General features: G+C 40.3%; 1 protein-coding gene across 1 annotated transcript in view; it reads right to left on the bottom strand.

The window, feature by feature from the left end:
• LOC308139572 (roundabout homolog 2-like) overlaps positions 1 to 22,165 on the bottom strand; it is a gene marked incomplete at its 3' end in the record, with an annotated part of 81,885 nt that overhangs the window by 33,361 nt on the left and 26,359 nt on the right. The window contains exons 3-5 of the mRNA XM_080509032.1: positions 1,396 to 1,553; positions 1,148 to 1,268; positions 891 to 1,029 (exon numbers count right to left, since the gene is read on the bottom strand). Of these exons, the coding sequence (XP_080365158.1) occupies positions 891 to 1,029; positions 1,148 to 1,268; positions 1,396 to 1,553 (418 nt within the window). The remainder of the gene's footprint in view (positions 1 to 890; positions 1,030 to 1,147; positions 1,269 to 1,395; positions 1,554 to 22,165) is intronic.

The following is a 22,165-nucleotide window of genomic DNA, read 5'->3' on the forward strand; positions in this document are numbered from 1 at the left end:
GACAGTCATAAATTGCCGATCTCTGACATTGCAATTAGTTAACAAACCTACATCCAATCCCAGTATGACAAGTATTTTCAGTATGAATCAGTGTGGAATACTATTAAGACAGTAAAACCTACATCACAGCTTGATAATGACTTTTACACAAAAATAGTGCACTAATGGGATACAAGCAATTATCATATGGCCGTAATGCATGTTTGCTTGGGCAGACAAAATCACAGGGATGGATCCTAACATGATGAAATCCAGTGCAAAAGCGCTGAAAACTGAAATGACTTCAGAAATGACCGCTGAATTGATTCACCACCTTTCCAGCTGACTGGACATGATGAAGTTAGTGCTTCCTTACTTGTCCTTGCAGGTTCAATGCATTAAATCACAAAGCATTCATTCATTCATTCATTCATTCATTCATATATATATATATATATATATATATATATATATATATATATATTCTTGCTTTATATTTCTCACTCTCTAATAGTTTGCTTAATAAAGACATAATCCCTGGTATTGAATTTACAATTGAATGCTCATAATGTGATTGATGATCTGTGTATACAGTTCTGGCGTATCGTTCTTTCAGTATTTTAGGTGCCATAGATGAATTAAAGAATTAGTTGGTGGTACTTGAAAGTTGGCAAAAGCAAGTTTTTTCAGCAAAATAATTGAAATAGGAACTAATGAGATTCTCTGCAGTTAGGAAATCATTTTTTGTACACTGATTAAAGCCTCTCCTAAGTAATATGTTGAATCTTCTTTTTCTGATGGGACTCATTAGGTCTGCTTAAGCACTTATTCATTACCATTTAGCTGTATTAACACATACAGACACGCACACAAATGCATGCACACACATTTGCACTTTTTTTTCTCCCCACCTGCCACGAGGAATATCCACATCTTCCTTCTTCCAGCGCAGCGTAGGCGGGGGGTCACCGTGGACCTGACACCTGAACTCTACGATTTCGTCCACTAAGGCCACCTGGTTCACAGGCCGCTGCACGAACACTGGTCTCTCTGGATGTGAGCAGTACACATAATATAGAGGTTGAATACTATTTTCGACAGAGTGCTGAGAGCTGTATCCACTACTGTGAAGAAAATGTCTTCAAAGAGTCATCGGCTGACATCTCACCAAATACTGAGAGTTGAGCTTTTTCACTCTCTCTCTCTCCGACCATGTTGGCCGCCACACACACATAAATCCCTGCGTCGTTTTTCTTGGCGTTGGAGATTGTCAGTTTCCCTCCACGAACCTGCGGAAGGTAGATGCTTATAGTCACAATGAAGCAGCGGCAAAGTCTTTTGCCAGTTGACAGTTATGGGATTTAAAATAATGGTTGAGTATATAGCAGAGGAGAGTTCTCGCAGGGAATAACCCACCGTGATCCTGTCATCGTTCAGGTCAAGACGAGCCTTATCTTTCCTCCAGAAGGTGGTGGGTTCAGGATGACCACGTGGAGCCTGACACTCAAAACTCGCCGTCTCCCCAACTGCCACCACCACATCCTGCGGGTTCTGCCTGAAGTCATCACGCAACACTGAGAGACAAAAGAAAAAAGAAAAAAAGAGGAGGGCAAGTTATTACTGTTGACACAGCAATGTTTTATCAAGCATTTGACTTGGATTCAGGCATTGAACCTGAAAGTTACTCTCAACCTTGAATTGTCATGTCCTCAATGAACTCCATCACCCTTATTCTAATTTAGGAGTCCAAAGATAATTCTGTCAAAAACACTGCCTCGCAGGACCCTCAGCAATCTGTCTTCAATAATACAGTCTTGCCCCCCCTCCCCGGGGGCACCGGTGTGGGCTTCTTGATCTCGGCAGATATATGTAACAGACTATAAATCCAGAGAGGATAAATAGTGCATGGGAGATATTCCTCAAAGCAGTGCAAATACACATGAAAGATGAGCGAAACTTTAGAAGCAACACCAACATGGAGGTGGAGACAGTAAGTAAAAGATCCAACATCAAAAATTCAAACTATACTGAATCTATAAAGCCCGTCTGTCAGCTTTGCTGGAGGCGACGTCCCACAGCACAATGCAGACGCACAGGATAAAGCAAATGAGCTACTCACACAAACATTAGTGAAATCTGACACACAACTTTTTTTTTTTTTAAATCCAAACCCACACATTAGTGGCACAATGCAAATGGCTGGGCGGGTGGATCAACTGACAGGAAGCGTATGCGAAAGGAAAGTCGATGGAATAAGGTCATTCTATATGAATTAGCTAAGTGCCTTTAAACCTCGCTTCTTGAGCACAACTATTGGCAGTAAAAGTTGTTGTAGTTGATAGAAAATACTTTATGTCGGTGTAAAGTGTAAAAGAGCCCTTGCATGTAATCCCTGCTATAGTGAAGATAAGAAGCCTGTGATGTGGGAAAACATTTTCTTCACAGGCAGGATCTGAAGCAAAGAGTCCAAGCTGCAGCCGAACACATCTTTTCTTCAGAGCTCTTAAAATGCCAGAATCTATTTTACATTATCAAAGGCCCGGCAGTAAAGAATTCAGACATTTATTTGACACGGGTAAAGACAAGGTTGATGACAGTGAGTGGGCGATGAAATTCACTCATCAAATGCACATCTTCTAATTTTACTAATTCACTGCAGCAGTTTGGCAAAGCCACTTCTGTCTACTTTTACCATTCTCTCTCTCTCTCTTGCTCTCTGAATCCTTGGATGACAAGAGTTTGAAGATGGGTTTGTACTATGAAGCAGCCACAGGGTCAGACCTTGGTTCTTTGTGTCTGTATAACTGCATGCAAAAATTCAAAAAAAGGAAAGCACAAGTGACCGGGAATATTGACAAGATCAAACACTGCATTTTGAGGCATTATCAAAATGCCATTGGAACAGGTGCAAGGTCTCATTTTGGACCAAGGGTAGAAATATTTGAAAATAAATCAGTGATGTTACAGGGTTGCCGTGTGTATTTTATTTCCAGAGTATTCATGTGAGGAATTTATGGCAGAAAAGATGCCAACTATCTTCACCAAACACAGCCTCAAACCCTGACAGCTATATGAAATACTTCAGCTCGAGCATGCCAGAATGTATTCCTCTCCCATCATGCATGCACACAGCTTTTGTTTGTTATATTTCTGTTCATGAAGATTTTCTTTATTCATCCTTCCACAGTTGTCAGCATTTTTAATTTAACCATGGCAGGGATATCTTCGCTTGATTTTGAATGTGTTCAAAGGAACAAGCCCATCAAGATTTGTCAAGAGACGCCTGTTAAAGCCATACTGGTGCATTTTGAACAGATGTATGAGCGAGCTGCGGCTAAGTCGAAAGGTTAAAGCTTCAAAACTTCCTAATTCTGTCACAACTGTTATCCCAAATATCTCTTCAAAAGCTTCAGCTTTAAGTAGCGTCAGGAATGACTGCACCGTAAGTCATCAGTGGAATTACGGATAAAAATAGAGATAATGTTTTGGATCCTGCGATGAATGGCGTCCTCTTTGCATTAATAGCTCATGACATGTTGTTTTTGTGGAATGTCTTCCTGAAGGCCTATTTTAAATAATAAAGTACAGTGTGCGACAACAGTTATGAATGTGAAAAAGAAATGAAAAGGGAAATAAAGATCTTTAATGATGCAAAACACCAAACTGCTTAATGTCACTTCCAAGATTGCCAGTGAAAAATTAAAGAATCATTAAATCTTTTACTGAAAATGCTAGTTTGTAAAAGTCAGAGCAGCGGGGACTGAAATAAACTGGCTTGGTGTTCAGTTTGCTTTTCATCCTCATTACCGCCATAAGCTATTCTGCTGATATACTGTAGCATGAATTCCAAGTCCCACAGGACACCTCCAGTGAAAAAGAAATCAGGAAGGAGCCAACAGCCCTTTGGCCCAGCTGTCAATCACATCAAGTCGCTGGAGTAAACGAGTCTCGGGTGCAGACACTACTTTGGCACAAGCATGCCTGGCTGGCCGTCGGACTGTACGCCCGGCGACCTAAACGTAGCGCTCGTCCACGCTCACAACTGCATTCCTGCGCCTGTGTTGTTGCTGAAGATGCTTCTATAGCATCTCTCAAGAGATTGTGAAACCCAAACGTACACACACGCACATATGTATGAACACTCACTGAAATAAAGTGAAAATCCAATTCGAGAAAATGTTAAACAGAGCAACCAAGTTTAAAATTGTGTCTAAAAGCATTATGCTAACAAAAAGAACAAAGCAAATTACATGTTGTCTGCTACTACCAAATTACAGCTCCCACATTATAATTTCTAGGACCTTTTTATTTATTGTCTCATTTTCTGGAAAACTTCTAATTAATTTATACACCTCCCTACATCACCGAAACATAGTGTGTGCAAATCTTTGCCATTTATTTCATTATTTTTCTGTATTATGATTGATGGTGTACATGATGAATTGTGCCTATGTAAATTGAAAGTGAATAACTTATTAGGTACAATCTTTTAGTCATAGGCTACTGCAAATTTGAAAGGCTAAAGAGGTTGGGTCTTTGTCCAAATACATGAACACTGTCGATGCAGTGATTTATCCAAACCTGACAGTATGCATTACCTCACTGCGATGGCTGCTATGATACACTGCCAACACCATCCTGGGTGTCCCTCTGCTCTTCCTGCTCCCGCTGAGACGCCTGTGCGGGTCTCTATAGGTGGTGTCCATGGAGGCATGAGATGGCGTCGTTCTAATTGCTTGATCTCAAATGTAGAAACCCCGCGGAGGCGGCATCGACGTGCACTCTGTTGTCGTGTTGGTAATTATTTCGGATGGCGAGGCCGCCACTGCCGCCCGCCCTAATGTTGTCTGATTGAGTACTGCTCAATTATTCAAACAAGGCATTCAAGGGACTCACTCATTTGCCAGTTACATTTATCAAATCAGAAGGAGAATGATTTGTAAATGGGCTTTATTTCATGGCACAATAGGTGGTAAAAATATGTGACAAGGTAGAAGATGCTGAATACAAATAATATATGGGGACTCATTACATGATTACTGGAGAAGGAGGGGTTGTGGTCTTCATTTGAGATACATTTAATTCATATTTTGATTGCATGAGACCTTATAGAAGACATTTACTTCTTTTCAATAGAATCTGTGACCAGATGGCTATATGTTGCTCTGTACATAAAGCAATCCACTAACACACACCTGAGTTTTAAGCCGTCTGCTTATTCCTATACAGGAAGTGATGTTTTTAAAACATGCCCAAGCTTTGCACAGACGGGGCATTTATCAGACAGTACATTATCTGGGAGAATTAATGTCTCGTGCATCCATTAAGCTTGCGTGCATTTACTCCAGGGTCTGTTTTGAAGCGTGCACATCAGCTCAGTTGTGACGTAAGCCCCATCAAGGGGAGAAATTAATAAATAAATGAAACAAAGCTTTGAGGTATATTTGTACTACTGTCACAACTGACATTTTTTTTATTTTTTTTTATTGTCAGCTGTACTTCGCAAAAGCATAGCGTGCATAACCAATAAACAAACAGCATGCATGCATGCTAAATTTCAACCTCGGCCGGATGTTAACGTCAGCTATTAACATTAACATGGTCAAGAATAATAGCATCAGAACTCTACATATAGCTGAGTCTGATGACATTTAAATGAAGCTGATAAAGTAAAGCTTGCACAGACAAGGCTGCCAAATCAGATAATTCAGTTGTGCACTAGTTCTGCGTGACAAAAGTAGGTTTTGCTAACACGGTAAATTGCGTTGTACATTGTTTCTGGCTGACCACTAATATTTTACATTCTATAGCGAGACGAGCAAATAAAAAGGTGGCTAATGATGCCAAATGCTGCTGTGTTTGTCATTTGGTTGCTTATTTAGTCCACCACTTTAGGCCATATGCAATATATCTGCAAGTAATGGACTGATAAAGATGGATTGCACAGATATTGTTGGTCCCCAGAGGGGGGAATCCTATGGACTATTGTGATCTTGTGACCTTCTTTTTATTGCTCCTACATGGGTGAAATTTTCTTTTCATTTTTAAGTGACATGTCTAGACACCACCACGGTGGATCCCCATCAAATTTATTACCAAAATCCCTATAGAGCCAGAGGATGAACACTTGAATCTTGAAAAGCAGGAATTCTTCATTAACATGGATTGATTCAAATTTCTTACAAAAAAGCTGTTTTTATAGTAGCTGTTAGTATAGTGCCAGTCTGGCTTTCTTGCTTGGGCAGCACCATGAATGTACAACTTTAGGATTTCTATAACTTAGTATACCAAAAATTGTATACATATCAGGAACACCACATGTAAGAAAAACAATGTATTAGGTTCCAACATAAAAAATGTACAAAGCTATATAATGATATGTAATACCATCCCACTCATAGCCAAGCTAAAACACTCATCATTTTACTGAAGTACATGTTAGTGTGCATGAAAAGGTAAAACAGAAGGCATCTAAATCTGAATCAAATCTTTTACTGTTTTTCCTAATCATATGTGACCTACTAATATTGCCCTAATTGAGTCAGTTCAGAGCTTTAATGAATCAAAAAAGACATTCATTATACAAAGTGTTAAATAAACAAGGTGTGACAGACAGATGGCGATGAGTGAAAAAATTATGCTAAAATTATGTCCCAGAGCATTCTGTTTAGTGATCTGCTTGTTTACAGGGGTGAACCTGGGTGCAAAGCTTGACACCCAGTGATAATGATATATTACTTTATGTGTTAAAAAGTCACACAGCTCAATACGGTTGAGACTGGAGCAAAAACACAGACAGAAAAAAAAATGAATTTCATATGAAAAGAGAGCTCAGATAAAGCTGCTGGCACTATGAAGGGTTGTGTTTAACAGATGGCTGAAGATGTTTCCTTTTGGGAATCTCAGATGAGGTTTGAATACAGACAAAGGTTTCCTCACGCCAGAGTTGCATGCATATATGTTTCACCAGAAATTAGGCAGAAACAGAGGCAACTTTTTTTTTTTTATGGGTACTTTGTGTCTGAGCTGAATGTCAGAATCTGTGATGCTAAGATGAACCATAACAACATTGTATGGGTTTATACAGTCAGTGATCCAGTGTCAGAAAATGCATTTCAGCCCATTGATTCCTTATGACAGTGGTCTGCTAAACTGTGGTGTGGAGTTTGCTGAAGATCCTTTTTGAAGAAGATAGCCTGTAGGGGTGTGTCACTTTCTGAACAGCAGTCAAGGATGTCCCACATCTGTCACATGCGTAAATTGTACACTGACGCACACACATATACGCACACACAGACAAAAACAAAAAGCAGCTGCCCTGTTCACAATATCACCAACTTTGCTGATGATTGCAACATGGCGTCGAGACAGAAACAGAAACCAAGACAGAAATGCCGACGCACAATTGGGTGGGAGGGAGCTTGAGGAGGAAAATCTAGAGTGGAGAGGGCTATTTGCATTGGGGATTGTTTTTGCTGAATAAATAAACAACTTAACATGTCTGTGCCCTGAAAAAGTCATCAGCAATCAGTCAGGACCACGATCAGCAGGGAGATGAGGAGCATTTACACAATGTCCCCTGAGGCTACGAGCCCAGCACAGACGTACATTACCTATTATAATTCTGCTTTCCAAACAGCAGGAACTCAAAACCCACTTTTATATAAATAATACACTCCATATAGAGAACATCTGAAACACTGGCATTCATTCAGGGTATAACGTTGGTGCTATAAAATGCAAAACGAGAGGTACACTGAATCCTCACAGTGATTATTGAAGTACAGCAGCTCGCATGATTTCTAACTTCAATTTTTATCATGAACCACAGCTTGAGTGCATCGATGAGTAAATGGGTAAAAGTAATACTTCAGAATATATTTTATTAATGACTTGTGCAGCATTAAGGCCAATTATGACCCAAGCATATTTACATTTTTGAAAAGCAGACATAAATCTCTGTCAGATGAAAAAGGTCCACGGTAACTGAGGTCAGCTGTCTCCAAAAGTATAATCAGGCAGCTTGTAAGCCTCGCACCGCTTTGCTTTTTTGGCATCATTAGTGTCGAGTCCAATTAGCGTCAATGTGAAGTTTGAAAATAGATGCATGCTGAAATATGAGCACGCCTGTGGCGGCAGGAAATTTTGTTGCATTTTTTTCTTTTATATGCAGTTTAGTTCGCTCTGTGACAATAGCTCACGCTGGATAAATTTAATAGTGAATGCTGTTTTTCCCTCATTTTCCCTTAGAAGTTCTCCTCCTGGCTTTAATTATTATGCGAATAGATATTACTTTTTATATTTCGCCCAAATTTGTACTCCACACAACCACAGGGTACTCCTATATTTACTCATAACCTCTTTTCCTATGAACTGTTTGAATGTGAATTCACGCTTTACCATAGGACTATATTTGTTATGCATTCGTTGGCCTTTGAGTTGGAAGCCAGTCAGCCACCATGACGACTTAACAATAAAGGCCCCACCATTGTCATGTTTAATTAACCTCCATTCTCCTGTCATGTAATGTAAATTGAAGTTGTGGATGGTATATGAGGAAGGGTCTCCCCCTCCTCCACACTTCCCCCACTCCCTCGCCTTGCCTCAAGTTACTGTAACAGCATTCCCTCAGACCACATTTGCACATCTATAATTAATTACTCCTGTCTCCATGCATTTCTTCACAAGAACACATTCTTCTATCTCTCAGACGAAACTATGTAAATCTGCTTCCCGTAGCTCCCCAGACTCTCCATCTCAATCACTTCTGCATACACCTGTAAATCCAGACACACTTTTTTGTGCACGCCATTAACATTTGTACACCGCCCGAGCTCATGATTTTTCATTTACGGATACTTAATTCTGCCTTGTTAACTGCAATGTTCTGTCCTTCTATCGTCTTCTCTATTTGCAGAAATCTCTCTGTAATCTCGGGCTGGGAGGCACATGTGCCCCTTGTTCATCAACCTTGCTACTTCTCTGAATGGTTATTCAAAGAATATGAAGAATAAGAAGTGGAGAGAAAAAAAAAAAAAAAGGAAGACACCAATATATAGAAAAGGTCGATCACATTTTTTCCCCCTTTCTGAAAGACCATGGATATCGTAAACCCTTCCAGCAATATTGTGGAGATGTACAACATTAGCTGGAAAATGAGTCAGGGATCAGAATCCAGCATTTTATCCGCCTTGTTTCACTAAAGCGGCGGTCACCAAGGGAAAGCGAGCTTTCTTACAGGCCCTCATCTTCTCGAGTTGAAATTATGCATGCTGCTGCATTTCATAGACATCGCTGTTGTCATCATCACAATTTTTAAAGAGGAAAAAAAAAAAAACATAAACTGCTTTTTCTCCCACATCTCCTGTAATTCTGGCAGCCGGCTCTGCTGTGCTCATCATGTCCTTGAGTAAATGTATATAGAAAAAAAATGCTCTTTGTAACCTATAGCGGGCTATTTCTCCATTGCTTCCTTGTGGAGTCTAATGGAAGAAAACTGTGTAATATTCCAAGATATTCTGTATATTTGCACCATCTCACACAGTCAAACACATATCGTGATGGCCGCCGGAAACGGTAGCACTGAGCTGTGTTTACCACAACACCCTGCTTATATCCTGCTCTGCATGGGTATATACAGATGGGTCACAATATGTGCATGTTTGGATAGTATACAGATATGTATGAACGCATTTGAATAAATGCTCGGAGCTACAAGGCAGGCCACAACTCCGCCACTGCTGTTGGCATTCGGCACAAAAGGAAACTAATTATTATGGTAATGTCATGCCACCGCATTAACTGATAATATACGGCAGGCTTTGCTGCTTTGATTGCACTGATTTGACCTTTGGTCTCACAATGAACAAAAAAGGAGCTGAAATGATCGAATATGAGTGTAGTATACAAGGTCTGTGTGACCTGCAGGTGATGCTGTGTATAGTCACACATTGGCCACTTAACCTTTTATCATGCAAGTGACTATAGTTGATAACTTCCCATTTCTCCACATTACAGCTGTAAACAAAATTATACACATGCTCTAAATACACCAAGTAAGAATTCCATGCATTGGATTTTTACTGTTTGTGTAAATGTGCTTTACATCTCTTATGATAATCTGTAAATGGTTCTGACTCCAGATAAGTGCACATAATCATATGCATCAATGTAAAACTTGGGATTAAAATGATCCGAAAAATTGTGATACCGTATCTGATCATATCAACTGTATACAAAAAACAAACAAACAAGAAAAGTGTCTCTAGTAAGTCATGTTTATTTATTACATTTGGACTCAGCAGTGCATAGGATAACAGAAGAGGATTATGAATACCACCGCTGAGAAATTTATCCCATTAGGAGATTTTATTTTAAGCTATAATTGATGCGATGCATGTACTTTAATTTTGATTAATTTTGCATTTTTGAATTGATTATATCATCAATAGCAGGATGCCTTTTATGCCCTCACTACAATTTGAACCCAGGTTTGTGAAAACCAAGGTCAAGACTTAACCTGAAGTGTCACTTTATCACATGTAGATTGAATAAAATGGTATTGTTAAAAACCTAAAAGTGAAAAAAACAAACATTTTATTATCCAATAATAAACCCATGTCCTGCTCAAGTTGCCAGTTAAATACAGGGAAAATACAGACAAAGACAGTTACACACATTCAAATTCACATATATGGCCAATTTAGAGTCATCAATTATTGCCAAATGCATGTTTTTGGAATGTGAGAGAAATCATAGTAACTTGATAAAACTAAGGACAGACCCCAATCCAAACCCATGCTAGAACGAAGATCTTTTGATGAGTAAGATAGTTTTAACCTCTTCAACACTGTGCGGCATGATTATCAATCATGGGTTTAGATACCAGAATTACTTTTTTATGGTTTGAACCAGAAGTCTCAAATGCATTTTATCTCAGCTAAAGTTTCAGTGTTGTGTCTACATCTTTTCAGAAACTTGTTAAAAAAAACCAACAAAAAAACAAGGTGTTTTCTTTGAAATTTCTACAATTTGCTCGGTAGGTTTGGTGGGCCGGATTGGAGCCTTTTGTCGGATAGTTTTGGCTCACAGGACTCATGTTTGACACCCCTGGTTTAACCCTATCACTACTTGCAATAACATTTGACATTAATGTCTATCTCGACTCATGCGTATATTGTCTGTCGAAGAAGGTTAACAAATGTAATAAAAGCTATTAGCTATGGATATTTATCAGGGTTTGGTGTAAACTAACAAAAGCATGTATTGATATTAGGTAATTGTACAATAAAAAGGTAGAATGTTTTATGACTTTAAGGTGTTTTTCTTGGTAATTATCCCCAACAATCCAGTAACGTGATCTATAAAGGCTGAAAGCATGGCAAATGATCGCGTCGACAAATTTGCTCAGGCTTCAGCAGAAAAGCTGCTCTAATTGTGGTGAGAGTCATTTCATCAGCTGGCCCCTCACAGCTTTTATTTGCATGCTTTATTATAACATGTTTTCTGCGTTGCACCCCTTCAGAGAGCTTGGAATCTTGTTTCAAATTCACTTTTATTTTCTAATTAACTCTGATATGACTGATCTTTTCTGAGACCAACTCATCCAGTTATGGAGTTATTCTTAATTGATCAGCCTCGAATGACCTGTCCTGGGTATATCCTGCCCTTGTGACCTTATTCTGGCTGAAGCGGGTGTCGAAGATGGATGGCTGAACCTTTAAGAGTGAACATGCGAGCTAATTGTGAAGGCTTCCTCCAGAGATATCGAGCTAACGAGAACTGGAGAGGTCACAGTCAGTTTGACTTTTGCCACACAAGAATTTAATCAGCTTATCTTTAAGTGAGAGTGAACACGGGTACCATTTCCCACAGGCATTCTGAAAATACCACCTCAACAATATTGGAATGGACAGATGCATGGATGGATGGAAAACTTGAAAACATTCCCTCTGGCATGTTGCACGACGCAGGCATCAAACCACTTCAACTAAGTGTTGTACACATAATATATGCAGCCATGATGTAAGTCTTATAAGCTGTTTAAGCCCAGGTTTGCAGATTTGGCCAAGTAACAGCAGATAAGCTTGTAGACTTTATCATCGCCTGTCAGAATATGCCTTCTTCCTAACATCAATATGTACAGGCACATTTCCAGGGTGATGAACCTACTGACCCATTTTTAACCAGAAATTAGGTGGCCATTTAAGTACTTTCTATTCCTGTGACCTATTTGTTGGTATTTACACTAATTTGTTTAAATTTGGCTATACACAAAGCACTGATCAATACTTCCCCTGGCACAAACAGTCAAGAGTCACTTCCAATAAGAATGGACAGGAATTCAGGTACACTGGTTAGTAACCAGACATCTCTGCTTATCTCCACCCCAGCCCCCAACACCAACGCTCCACTGAGGAGCTTAGATGCTTATTCACCCAAAATCTCTGTTAATCATATTTATGCACACCCCTTGGTAAGCACAAGGCCACCCAGCACATATCCTGCACAGGCACTGGAAGAGAGCCACTGCTGGGGTCCACCGCTGACCCACCGCCTCTAACACCTTCCCAGGCTCTTGTTCTACACCTTCCATCATATAAAGCATCTGGGTAGATTAAAATGCACAATCTATCAGAAGAAAGACTGCGGTGCCACTTCAGAAAATGGCATCAATATTTTATATATGACATTTCCATGGAGAGACGGGGATGGAGAATCAGTCCAATCTTCCAGTGATAGCCCATCATGGGGTGATCAGTCTCAACAGAGAGAGAACGTCGCTCTCTCTGTGTGAAAACACACATGCATATTCATGGACAAGCTTGGTGAGGGCACACACACACACACACACACACACACACACACACACACACACACACACACACACACACACACACACACACACACACACACACACACACACACACACACACACACACACACACACACACACACACACACACACACACACACACACACACACACACACACACACACACTATAACTCCTCAATCCATCAACATCTTTACAGCAGAAAGTCAAATTAATCATTTCTCTCTCTTCATCCTCCGTCAGTCTTCCTCTTTTTTTTCCACTCATGTCCCCACTTTCTGGTTCATTTCTTTTATCGGAAACTAGTGAGGTGGCTTCAGCTCTGTTTGGTCACACACCTCAATATTAGTTCCAACCATGAATCTTTCCCACTCTGATTCCTCATGTTTATCTTCACCGCAATACTAAATTCGCCTCTTTGTGCACACAAAATGCATACAATGGCTCGCAGATTTGTTTTCCTCATTAAAAGGTCTGCTTTTTGAACAAATGAGAGGAGGAAATTCAAATATCTCACTTCATTATTTGAGCAGAGTGCGCGGTGCGCCGGTTGACAAAATAACTGTAAATACTGACATGGCTAATCTCAGCACAGCTGTTAGTATTAGGTCCTTTAATCCTGGTCCAGATCGGTGATGTGCTCACACTGGCTTGGGGACAGATGAGCAACAGCCACCAGGCTGCCAAGTGGGCTAAAGGCAGCAGTCTGGCCTGACACTCACTTTTAGACATGATAAGCTGTGAATCTGTGGGTCCTAGAGACCAGATCCAAACAGCAGTGTCTTTTTGGTGAATCATACTGTCTTTTGACTTAATTTCACTGGCTCTGCCACAGTCTCTCTCACCCAAACTCCCCAACATCACTGCAGTTTTCTTTATGCCTTTTCACACAAGTGTCACATATCTTTTCTGACCAGGAGCTTTGTTACGAAGGGAAACAGCGATGGGTGACAAAACCATGATGAGATCTTACAAACTGAGGACCATATTATGACCCACACAAAATGTAGATCTGTAACAGAAGAGCAGAGGAAATCCTGATGTAAAGAATATGATGGATTATTAAGAATATTGATTTATGCACACATTTACTGCTTTTGTTCACATTGGTGTAATATTCTAATAAAACACTGTTATTTTCAGTAAGAATACTACTTGTGTCCTGACAAAAGAAAATAAAGACACAAACAAAACTAAGCTGTTCCAACTGTATAAGCAAACTATCATTTTTCATTAGCTGCACTTCTTTTTTCTCCCTTCCTCTCTTTGTGTTGTGGAAGCTAAGAAAATCCTTTTAAGACTGACACAGACAGCCCGAAGCTCCCAAAGCAAACACACAGTGCTTTTGACACATATCAGTACAGTTAGCTCAGATGCTCTCCATATAAAGAAGGCTCACACCCATTTGATTTTCTAGTCCCATGTTTCATCTGATCTTATCAAATCATATTTGTCAATGCTTTCATAATCTGTCAATCAGAGTTCTCGCTGACATGCTATCACTCATCCCCGAGTGCTCCCTCTGATGAAATACAGCGTACAACACAGGGATGGCTCTCCTCCTGCAGGCAGTGTAATAACCCCTTAAATCACAGTGAAAATGACTGCTGCGAGAGGCTGACTCTGCAGTATCTGCTGCTGTACTTCTCGGCTGCTGACACACTGGAGCCAGTCTGCACCGACTTTACAGTCTGATCTGCATACGACGCCATGTGCCAAAGCCAATCGTCTGTGGTCAGATGGAGACGAAAGACCGAAAGAGACAAGACGGCATCTGTGTCACGTATCAGTAAGTAGAAAGGTCACTAGTGTAAGACGTGCAATAAATGACTGACAGATGGACACACAGGCATAGATGCCAACCCATATTCTCTAGGTACACGCTGTAAGGATAGTGACAATCCTGTCTCAATCTTCTGGATGAGGAAAATCAACCAGCACACCCGCAGCATACAAACAAACAGAGCAAACAAAATGTTATCAGCCTGCTCTTTGTCACTTCACTGCTGAAATCCAAAAATCTGAGAGAGAATGGACTCCAACTATTCAGTAAACCAATTGTATCATCCTTCAGTTATTTTAATTGTTCTAAACTATAAAACTCACTTTGTGGTGAAGAGACTTGAGGAATTGTCACACTAAGCGACACATTATTCATAGAAATCTAATCTCAGAGTGAGATTGTCCAAGGTTTGCGTCCAAGTTGGGGATTTTTCTCTGTTTATGTTCGTCCAGTCCAAGCACAGGTTTTCTTCAAGTATTCCAGCTTTGTCTTTCGGCGTGCATGTGAGTGTGTCTGTCAGCCTGTACAGGTTGTAGTCTGCCTTTGCCCATTGTTAGCTGCACCTCCTGGAGCCTACGACCATGAACTGGATGAAGTGTTGAGAAGATGGATGGATGGATGGATGGATGATGGTCACTCTAAATTGCCAGTTAGTGTTATTGTGTGTCTCTTTGTGGTGTACTTTGCCGACATCCATTGTCAGCTGGGATCGGCTCACCACAATACTATGTTGTGTAACGTACTATAAACAATGAATGTGTAATAAATCCACTCAGAAAAAATGTAATCTGCAAAATGCCATAAGGAACAAGCATATTATCCATTCACCCACAATTATTAAAGATCCCAATCCACTCTACAAAGGAAATGTGAATCTTTGAAATGCATATTGACGAGTACTTCACCGTAATATACTATTTTCTCTACTATTGCAGTGTACTCCTATGGTGATTGGCAGTATTGGCTAGAATCAAGGGCCCAAACAAAAAGGGCAGAAATGTCAAAAAGGAAATGGTAGAATGAAAAAAAAATGGGTCAATCAATAAAAGTTGGCTTTTTATAGTTAATAAAGCTGTTCTCAGCCCGAGCCCTCGACATTACAAAGGCTGCACTTATGATTGTTAAGTTGCTCCAATTACTGGTTGGCAGAAGCATTTGAGAAAAGCACCATTAACCCCGGCATCCGAAGAAAACAGAAAACAGCCGGGTGTTTTCTCTCCGGGAATGTAATTGATGAGACACCGTGGAACAACACACCCACTGGAGCATCCAGTCCCTCAGCAAATTATTACTTGGCTTACTGTATGTGTGGAATTGTCTACCTGGTTCTTGTTTTCATGTTAATCTGTATCCAAATGTAGTGTGTGCTGAAAGAGTAGAGAACTATTCATGTCAAAGTCTGCAATTCCAAAAAAAACAAAAAAAACAAAAACTAATATGTCACATTTTGCTTAGTTTTATTGTACCAAGTGCAGTTTTGTGGAGCAAAGACTGTGTGCATTTTCAGCATTTCACTTCTGCTGGAAGCAGTGATGTGCGTAAACATAGCTGTATTCAAGGAATACTCAAGGGACACAAGTCCACACATCTCTCAGACTGATGGGCTGCATCTTCAACATCTGATGCCCCCCCCACAAATTATTTTAATCAAAGAGCAACATTTAAGGATTTAAGCATACAACAGCTGCATTGAAATATTGATTTTTTTTTTTTTTTTTTATTTTCTGTTGGAAATTAAATCAGCACTTTGCAAGAGGGTTGGGAACTCAAAGACACAAAGACTAAGTGGTAAACACTGTCACCAAACAGCAAGAAAGAGCCTCCGCTCGAAGTGAGATTGCATGTTTAACCTGTCTCGCTCTGAGCCTCTTTAGGACTCTCTGGATTCCCCTGTAGCTCTAAGGCGTGTAGTTGAGGTGACTTGGAAAGTCTAAATTGCCTGGAGGTGTGAATGTGTTTGCACATCCATGTATCTGTGTGTGTTAGCTGAGTGAATGACTGACAGCCTGTGAAAAGCAAACCACACTTCACTCAGAATATATGCTGGAAGAGACTTCAACCAATTAGAGATTCTCTAAAAATACTACATGCTATTTTGTCAAATGCTGGTTGTTTTTTGGGACTCTCCATGATGTTTTTGTGAATATTATGGTGAGAAATTATCATTTGGTGATGCAATTTGTGACACTTCTTTTTTTGTTTGTGGTGGGTTTTCACTTGCGAATAGAACAGAAACACCAGCAAAAGTTTTGTATCCTCATTTTTAAATCACCTTAAGCAGTGTATGCTACAGCTAAAGAGTCTGTTCATCTCTAAAGCAAACATTTCTTTAAATATTTGATACAATATAAACAATTCTGAGGGATGGTAATGACCCATTATGGAGGAACTGTTTGGTGATAATTTCCTACAAAGCTGGTCTTCTAATGCTGGCATTGCTTTAACGACCACAGCAGAAAGTGGACTTTTAAGAGAACAAATGGTTCAAATTGGCATCTTTAAATCAATTGTTTCTACAAAGCTTGGAAAAATATCTGTGTTTAACACATGCTCAAAGGACTTTCATGTCTTCATCTACAATCCAAAATATCATACTCCTGATATATTTGATTTTCCAACTTTTCAAAAAGGCATTTGTACATAAATTACTCTGCCCAGCCATCAAGGGATCATACATCAAACTGACCGAATATCCTCATTTACCCACATATGTCCACTTTTTCCATCCTGTCTGGGGCATCCTGGAGGCTTTATCATTTCATGAGAATGTTTTCATTGTCTGTTATTGGACTATTGAGAATGTATTCAAATTGACTGCTGCTTTGCACTCGATACTGCTGCACTTTGTTGTATGTGTGTGTGTGTGTGTGTAATCCCCAGGAGGCATGCATGTGGGTGGCTGTACTATGCTCACACAAAATAAAGAGCAGCATTGCTTCTAATTTGCCCACAAAATGTTGATGAAACTAGTATTTTTGTGAGGCTACTTGTTTATCCTTCTACTGCCTAAATGATTGAGGGTGATGTTCACCACATTTGGGTCTGGTTCTGCTTGTGGTTTCCCATTCAGCAGTAACGCATCCATTGTTAAGACTCCTCAGTGCAAAGCGATCACTGCAGAGGCAGGTGTAGGTGCTGAGCCTCACCTCAACATCAGCATGGCTTTTCACTTTCAAGTCATAATTTGGAGGTTCATAGGCATTTACCTCTGTAGATTGTTTTGTTCTCCAAATTCTAGAGATGACATGATAATAATAATGATTATGCACATAAAAAGGTATGTTGGATTTTTGAGGTAACCAGTACAATGGAAAACCAAAAATACATATTTACTTTGAGGCTCCATAGTTTTTTGTCAGGATAAAGTAAAGTAAATATTAGACTATCAAGTCTCAAACTTAATTTGACTGCAGTACTCATGTCAATGTGATTCACATATAACCATCAAATGTTAGAATCGATTATGAGTATGATGAAAACCAGACAAAGAATACTGCTTTGTGTAAACTGAAGGAATTTCATCGGTAAAAGTCCACTGAGAATAGTTCAGGTTTGCCGAGCTGAGCCAGATAGATTATGGTCGAGTTTCCAATATCTGGTGCCACATCTCTGCCCCCCCCTATCGGCTTAATGGACTGTATCCTATGGGAACCTTCACTCCTGTGTCACTCTGCCGCTACACCACTTCTGGCTCAAGAAATGCTGAAAATATTGCAGTATCAAAGCAAGCTGTGCGCCTTATCCCTGTTGAAAAAAAAAAAGAAATTGAAAAGGCTAGAATTTATCCTGTAAGAGCAGGAATCTTCTGTCAGACCATGTATGAGCTTGAAGAATGTAATCTACCTCGCCAGTCATTTGGTTTATTAAACCACCCCCATACTCAGAGCTCAGATAACTGGGCTACCACAAATGTTCACTCTTCACTAGCCGTCTTTTTTTTAACCTTTAAAAGGTAATGTGACTGACATAGAAATTTTTCAATTAGCTGGTTTGTGCTTCATGTTATGGGAGATGTCAGAATTATTGCAAAGCAAACAGGTTTCCTTTGTTTCCTTATCATTTAATTGATCAGTAGAACGATCTGTAATAATGAATTGTTCTGAGCAAATTCATAGTGCAGCGTGTGGTAACAACTTCATTAGCCTGGGCTTGAGGTTTTATCAGAACCAATGGTTCATCAGCGCATTACCTTGCATTTGTGATTGTATCTGTGACCAATCCCTATCTGTGCAATACTACTTCGCAAAAATGAACTTGTTTCATTGTACTCAGATATACAGTTGGACAAATTCTACCTTAGACATTGTGCACTTTTATTTCTATGTTTGAGGAGTGCACATGAATTAACAATGAGCCCGGTGATCCCATCGCTACTAAATAGGTTAGAAGGAAGAATATATAATTATATGTGAGGGAAGATGGAGGTTATGACAGACATTTTTACTCATAAAAGAAGAAAAAAAAAGGTAGATAGCGGGATGTGGAGAGAGAGGGTGTGTTTATTCTGGATGGGTAGCTGTATAGTTCCAACCTTGGTGGGTGTGCTGTTGAGCACTACATGGCTGAGTGCAACTTGCTGTGTCCCACTCTGAAAAACCCTCACCCACAGAGACTTCCCCAAACTGTCACATGCCAGTGAACCACAGTAAACACACACACACACACACACACACACACACACACACACACACACACACACACACACACACACACACACACACACACACACACACACACACACACACACACACACACACACACACACACACACACACACACACACACACACACACACACACACACACACACACACACACACAGCCATTTTCATTAACAGAACCACTGGCACACTCAGCCCAGCTGGTCCCTGAGTCGACACTGGAACTGCACATCTGGTGTCAATGCTCCGTTAGAGGGAGGCCATCTGGTTGGGTGGAGGGGAGACGGCAAGGTAGACGGGAAGTCAAACGAGATCGGTGGGGAGAGACAACAGAAACACGGGACTCTCATCGATACGGTGCCATTCAGTGTGTACCCATAAAGAATGGATATGTTTGTCAAATGGGCTATCTACTCTTTGTGCATTAGTCCTCTTCCGACTAAAGAGGATTAGATGTCAAAGTCAGGTTTTCTCTCGGCGCATTTGGAGCTAATAGCAATGAGCAGATAGCATGTTTAATGGCTTAGACTCTCAGCAAAACACGAGTCTTCTCAACATGAATAATGCCTCCCTCATATTGTCCCCATGGCACACGCAGAGACCTTAATATTACATAATACATAGAAATATTAATAATTCTTAAGTGCCTCTATGTGACGCTGCAGTACATTTAAACTTGCCTGTTCTTCTTGCTGTAATGAATTATGTTATTCAGCGTTGCAGTGCCTACCAGTCTGTTTGTATTAGATAGCTGACTGTTGATGGGATGCCCATATAGAATCCTGGCAACGCTCCAATTAACTCCATAGAGCCACGCTTATACTTCACTGGAAACTGTACATGCAGAGTTGCACAACGGCTGATTATATATGGTGTTTGGTTGTGTCACAGGGATACTCCATCTACAGCAGTGAGCATGTAGACACAAGAACAACCCACAACAAATGTATCTTAGTCACCTACCAGTGCGCTGGCACAAGCCCAGGATGTGGAGTGAATATCCTGTGGTTGCTTTGAAACTGCTAAGAGGGACGGTACATAAGCACACTGCACAAATGTTCCCCCAACACTCGTCGGATGATATCTCTACAATCACAACTGTAATTTTTGGTGACCCCAGTCTAACACAAATAGAAACGCATAAAGCACATTTAGGGTTTTGCAGCGATGTGAGGCAAGATGTGAGAAAATCCCCCCCCCCCCCAAAAAAAAGCAGTCAACACACCAGCAGGAATATTTGACATTAAGGCATAACCACACATGTGCCTGGAACCTCCAACACACACACACACACACACAAAGTGCCTCCCGCTGCCAGTGGCCGACTGAATCATGCTCTTATTAAACCTTGATCGGAATTCGAGCTCAGGCATTATCCACTTACAGTTATTAATGCTGCAGCTCTCTAGGGAGGACAGAGCAGGCGGCGAGGGAAGGGGTGGAGGGGAGCGGAGGCCGGAGAGGAGGAGGGACGGTGTGTGTGTGTGTTTGGGGGGGGGGGGGGGTGCACACTGCACATACAGATGTTGGAATAAAAGCTCTGACTGGAGGTAGGATTGTTTACATTACATGCATGGATGAAGTCTGCATTATTTCAACTACTAGAAAACTGTGGCTTCTGGTAGCTTAGGAGCTGGACAAATGCACGTTCATGGTTAAACAAAAAAAAACAACAACAACAAAAAAACACAGTCCACAAAGACACAGATAGTCCTCCAAACGAGAAATGATTATCTAACCAATCAAGGGAGTGGTGAGTAACCTGGATACAATAACTGCACCAGATGCTTGATGAGACATAACAAAATAGCTCCTAAAATCCTTGCCTCGAGAGAGAAGGACAAATTGAGATTCCACTTTTACTTTTTTCCCCTAACGCACTGAAACATCGGAGTCTGTTAATTAGGAATGCAAAGACTTTTTCCGTCTTTTGGCCAAGTTAATTAAGAATTAATACAATTACCAGTGCTATGAAGAGGTGTGTCGTGATAAACACAAGAGTTAGAGCAAAGGATTGCGGGAAAAAAAGAAGTGAAATTAATTGAGTCGATGTTGCATGCACGGTAATGGCTGACAAGCAGGCGGTTGGAGAACAGCTGATTGAAGATTTGTCAGCGCTGTGAGAGTCGGAGGTGAGAAATAAAAAAATCAAATGTATACCTTACATGCTACAGTGTAATAGACCTGAGATGAGTATGTATGATTGGAATGTATATAAGCTGAGCACTGTTGTGCAAAATTAATCTTTCAGGAGGAGAGGGGGAAAAAAATCTGAATTTAATTGTATGGACATCTCTTCTATGCTTATGTGAAGGTCAAAAACCTTTAACCTGATCTTTATTCAAAAGGTTTATGAGAGAAAATCACGTTTTACATTAGAATCATTAAAAACTATTAAAAAAAAAGCACATCCATAAACAGACAGTTGTTTCCGTGTGTGTTTGCTTCAGACTTGTGGTGTTATTTAAACAATGCAGCGCCTCTAATTTGCTTTGCCGTTTATGAGAGGCTTTGTTTACAACAAGGGCAAAGGTTGACTGGAAAGCCAAATAAAATTTTTGCCACCTACACACATGCCTTTTAATTGGATAGAGCAGCAGTTTGCAATTCGGGGGAGACAAATATATTTCAGGAACGTAGTACATGCTATATGGGGGCCCACCCTTGCTACAAAGTCTATGAGTACAGGCTCCTTGATGCTTAATACCTCATTCTTTAGTGAATGTTTTGCATTAATTCACACACACACATTGCATTTCCTTCAACCTGCTTGTTCACAGGAGGTACTGCAAATTAATTGACAGTGACTTTGTGAGCTAAGACATCTGATTTACACCTGTAGTTTGCAGTAAAATGTCCTTGCCTCCAGTGCCAGCAACTTAAGGCTCTTAGCAGTTTGTCATCCTTCC

This window comes from Blennius ocellaris (genome assembly GCF_963422515.1).
Source record: "Blennius ocellaris genome assembly, chromosome: 14".
NCBI lineage: Eukaryota > Metazoa > Chordata > Actinopteri > Blenniiformes > Blenniidae > Blennius > Blennius ocellaris.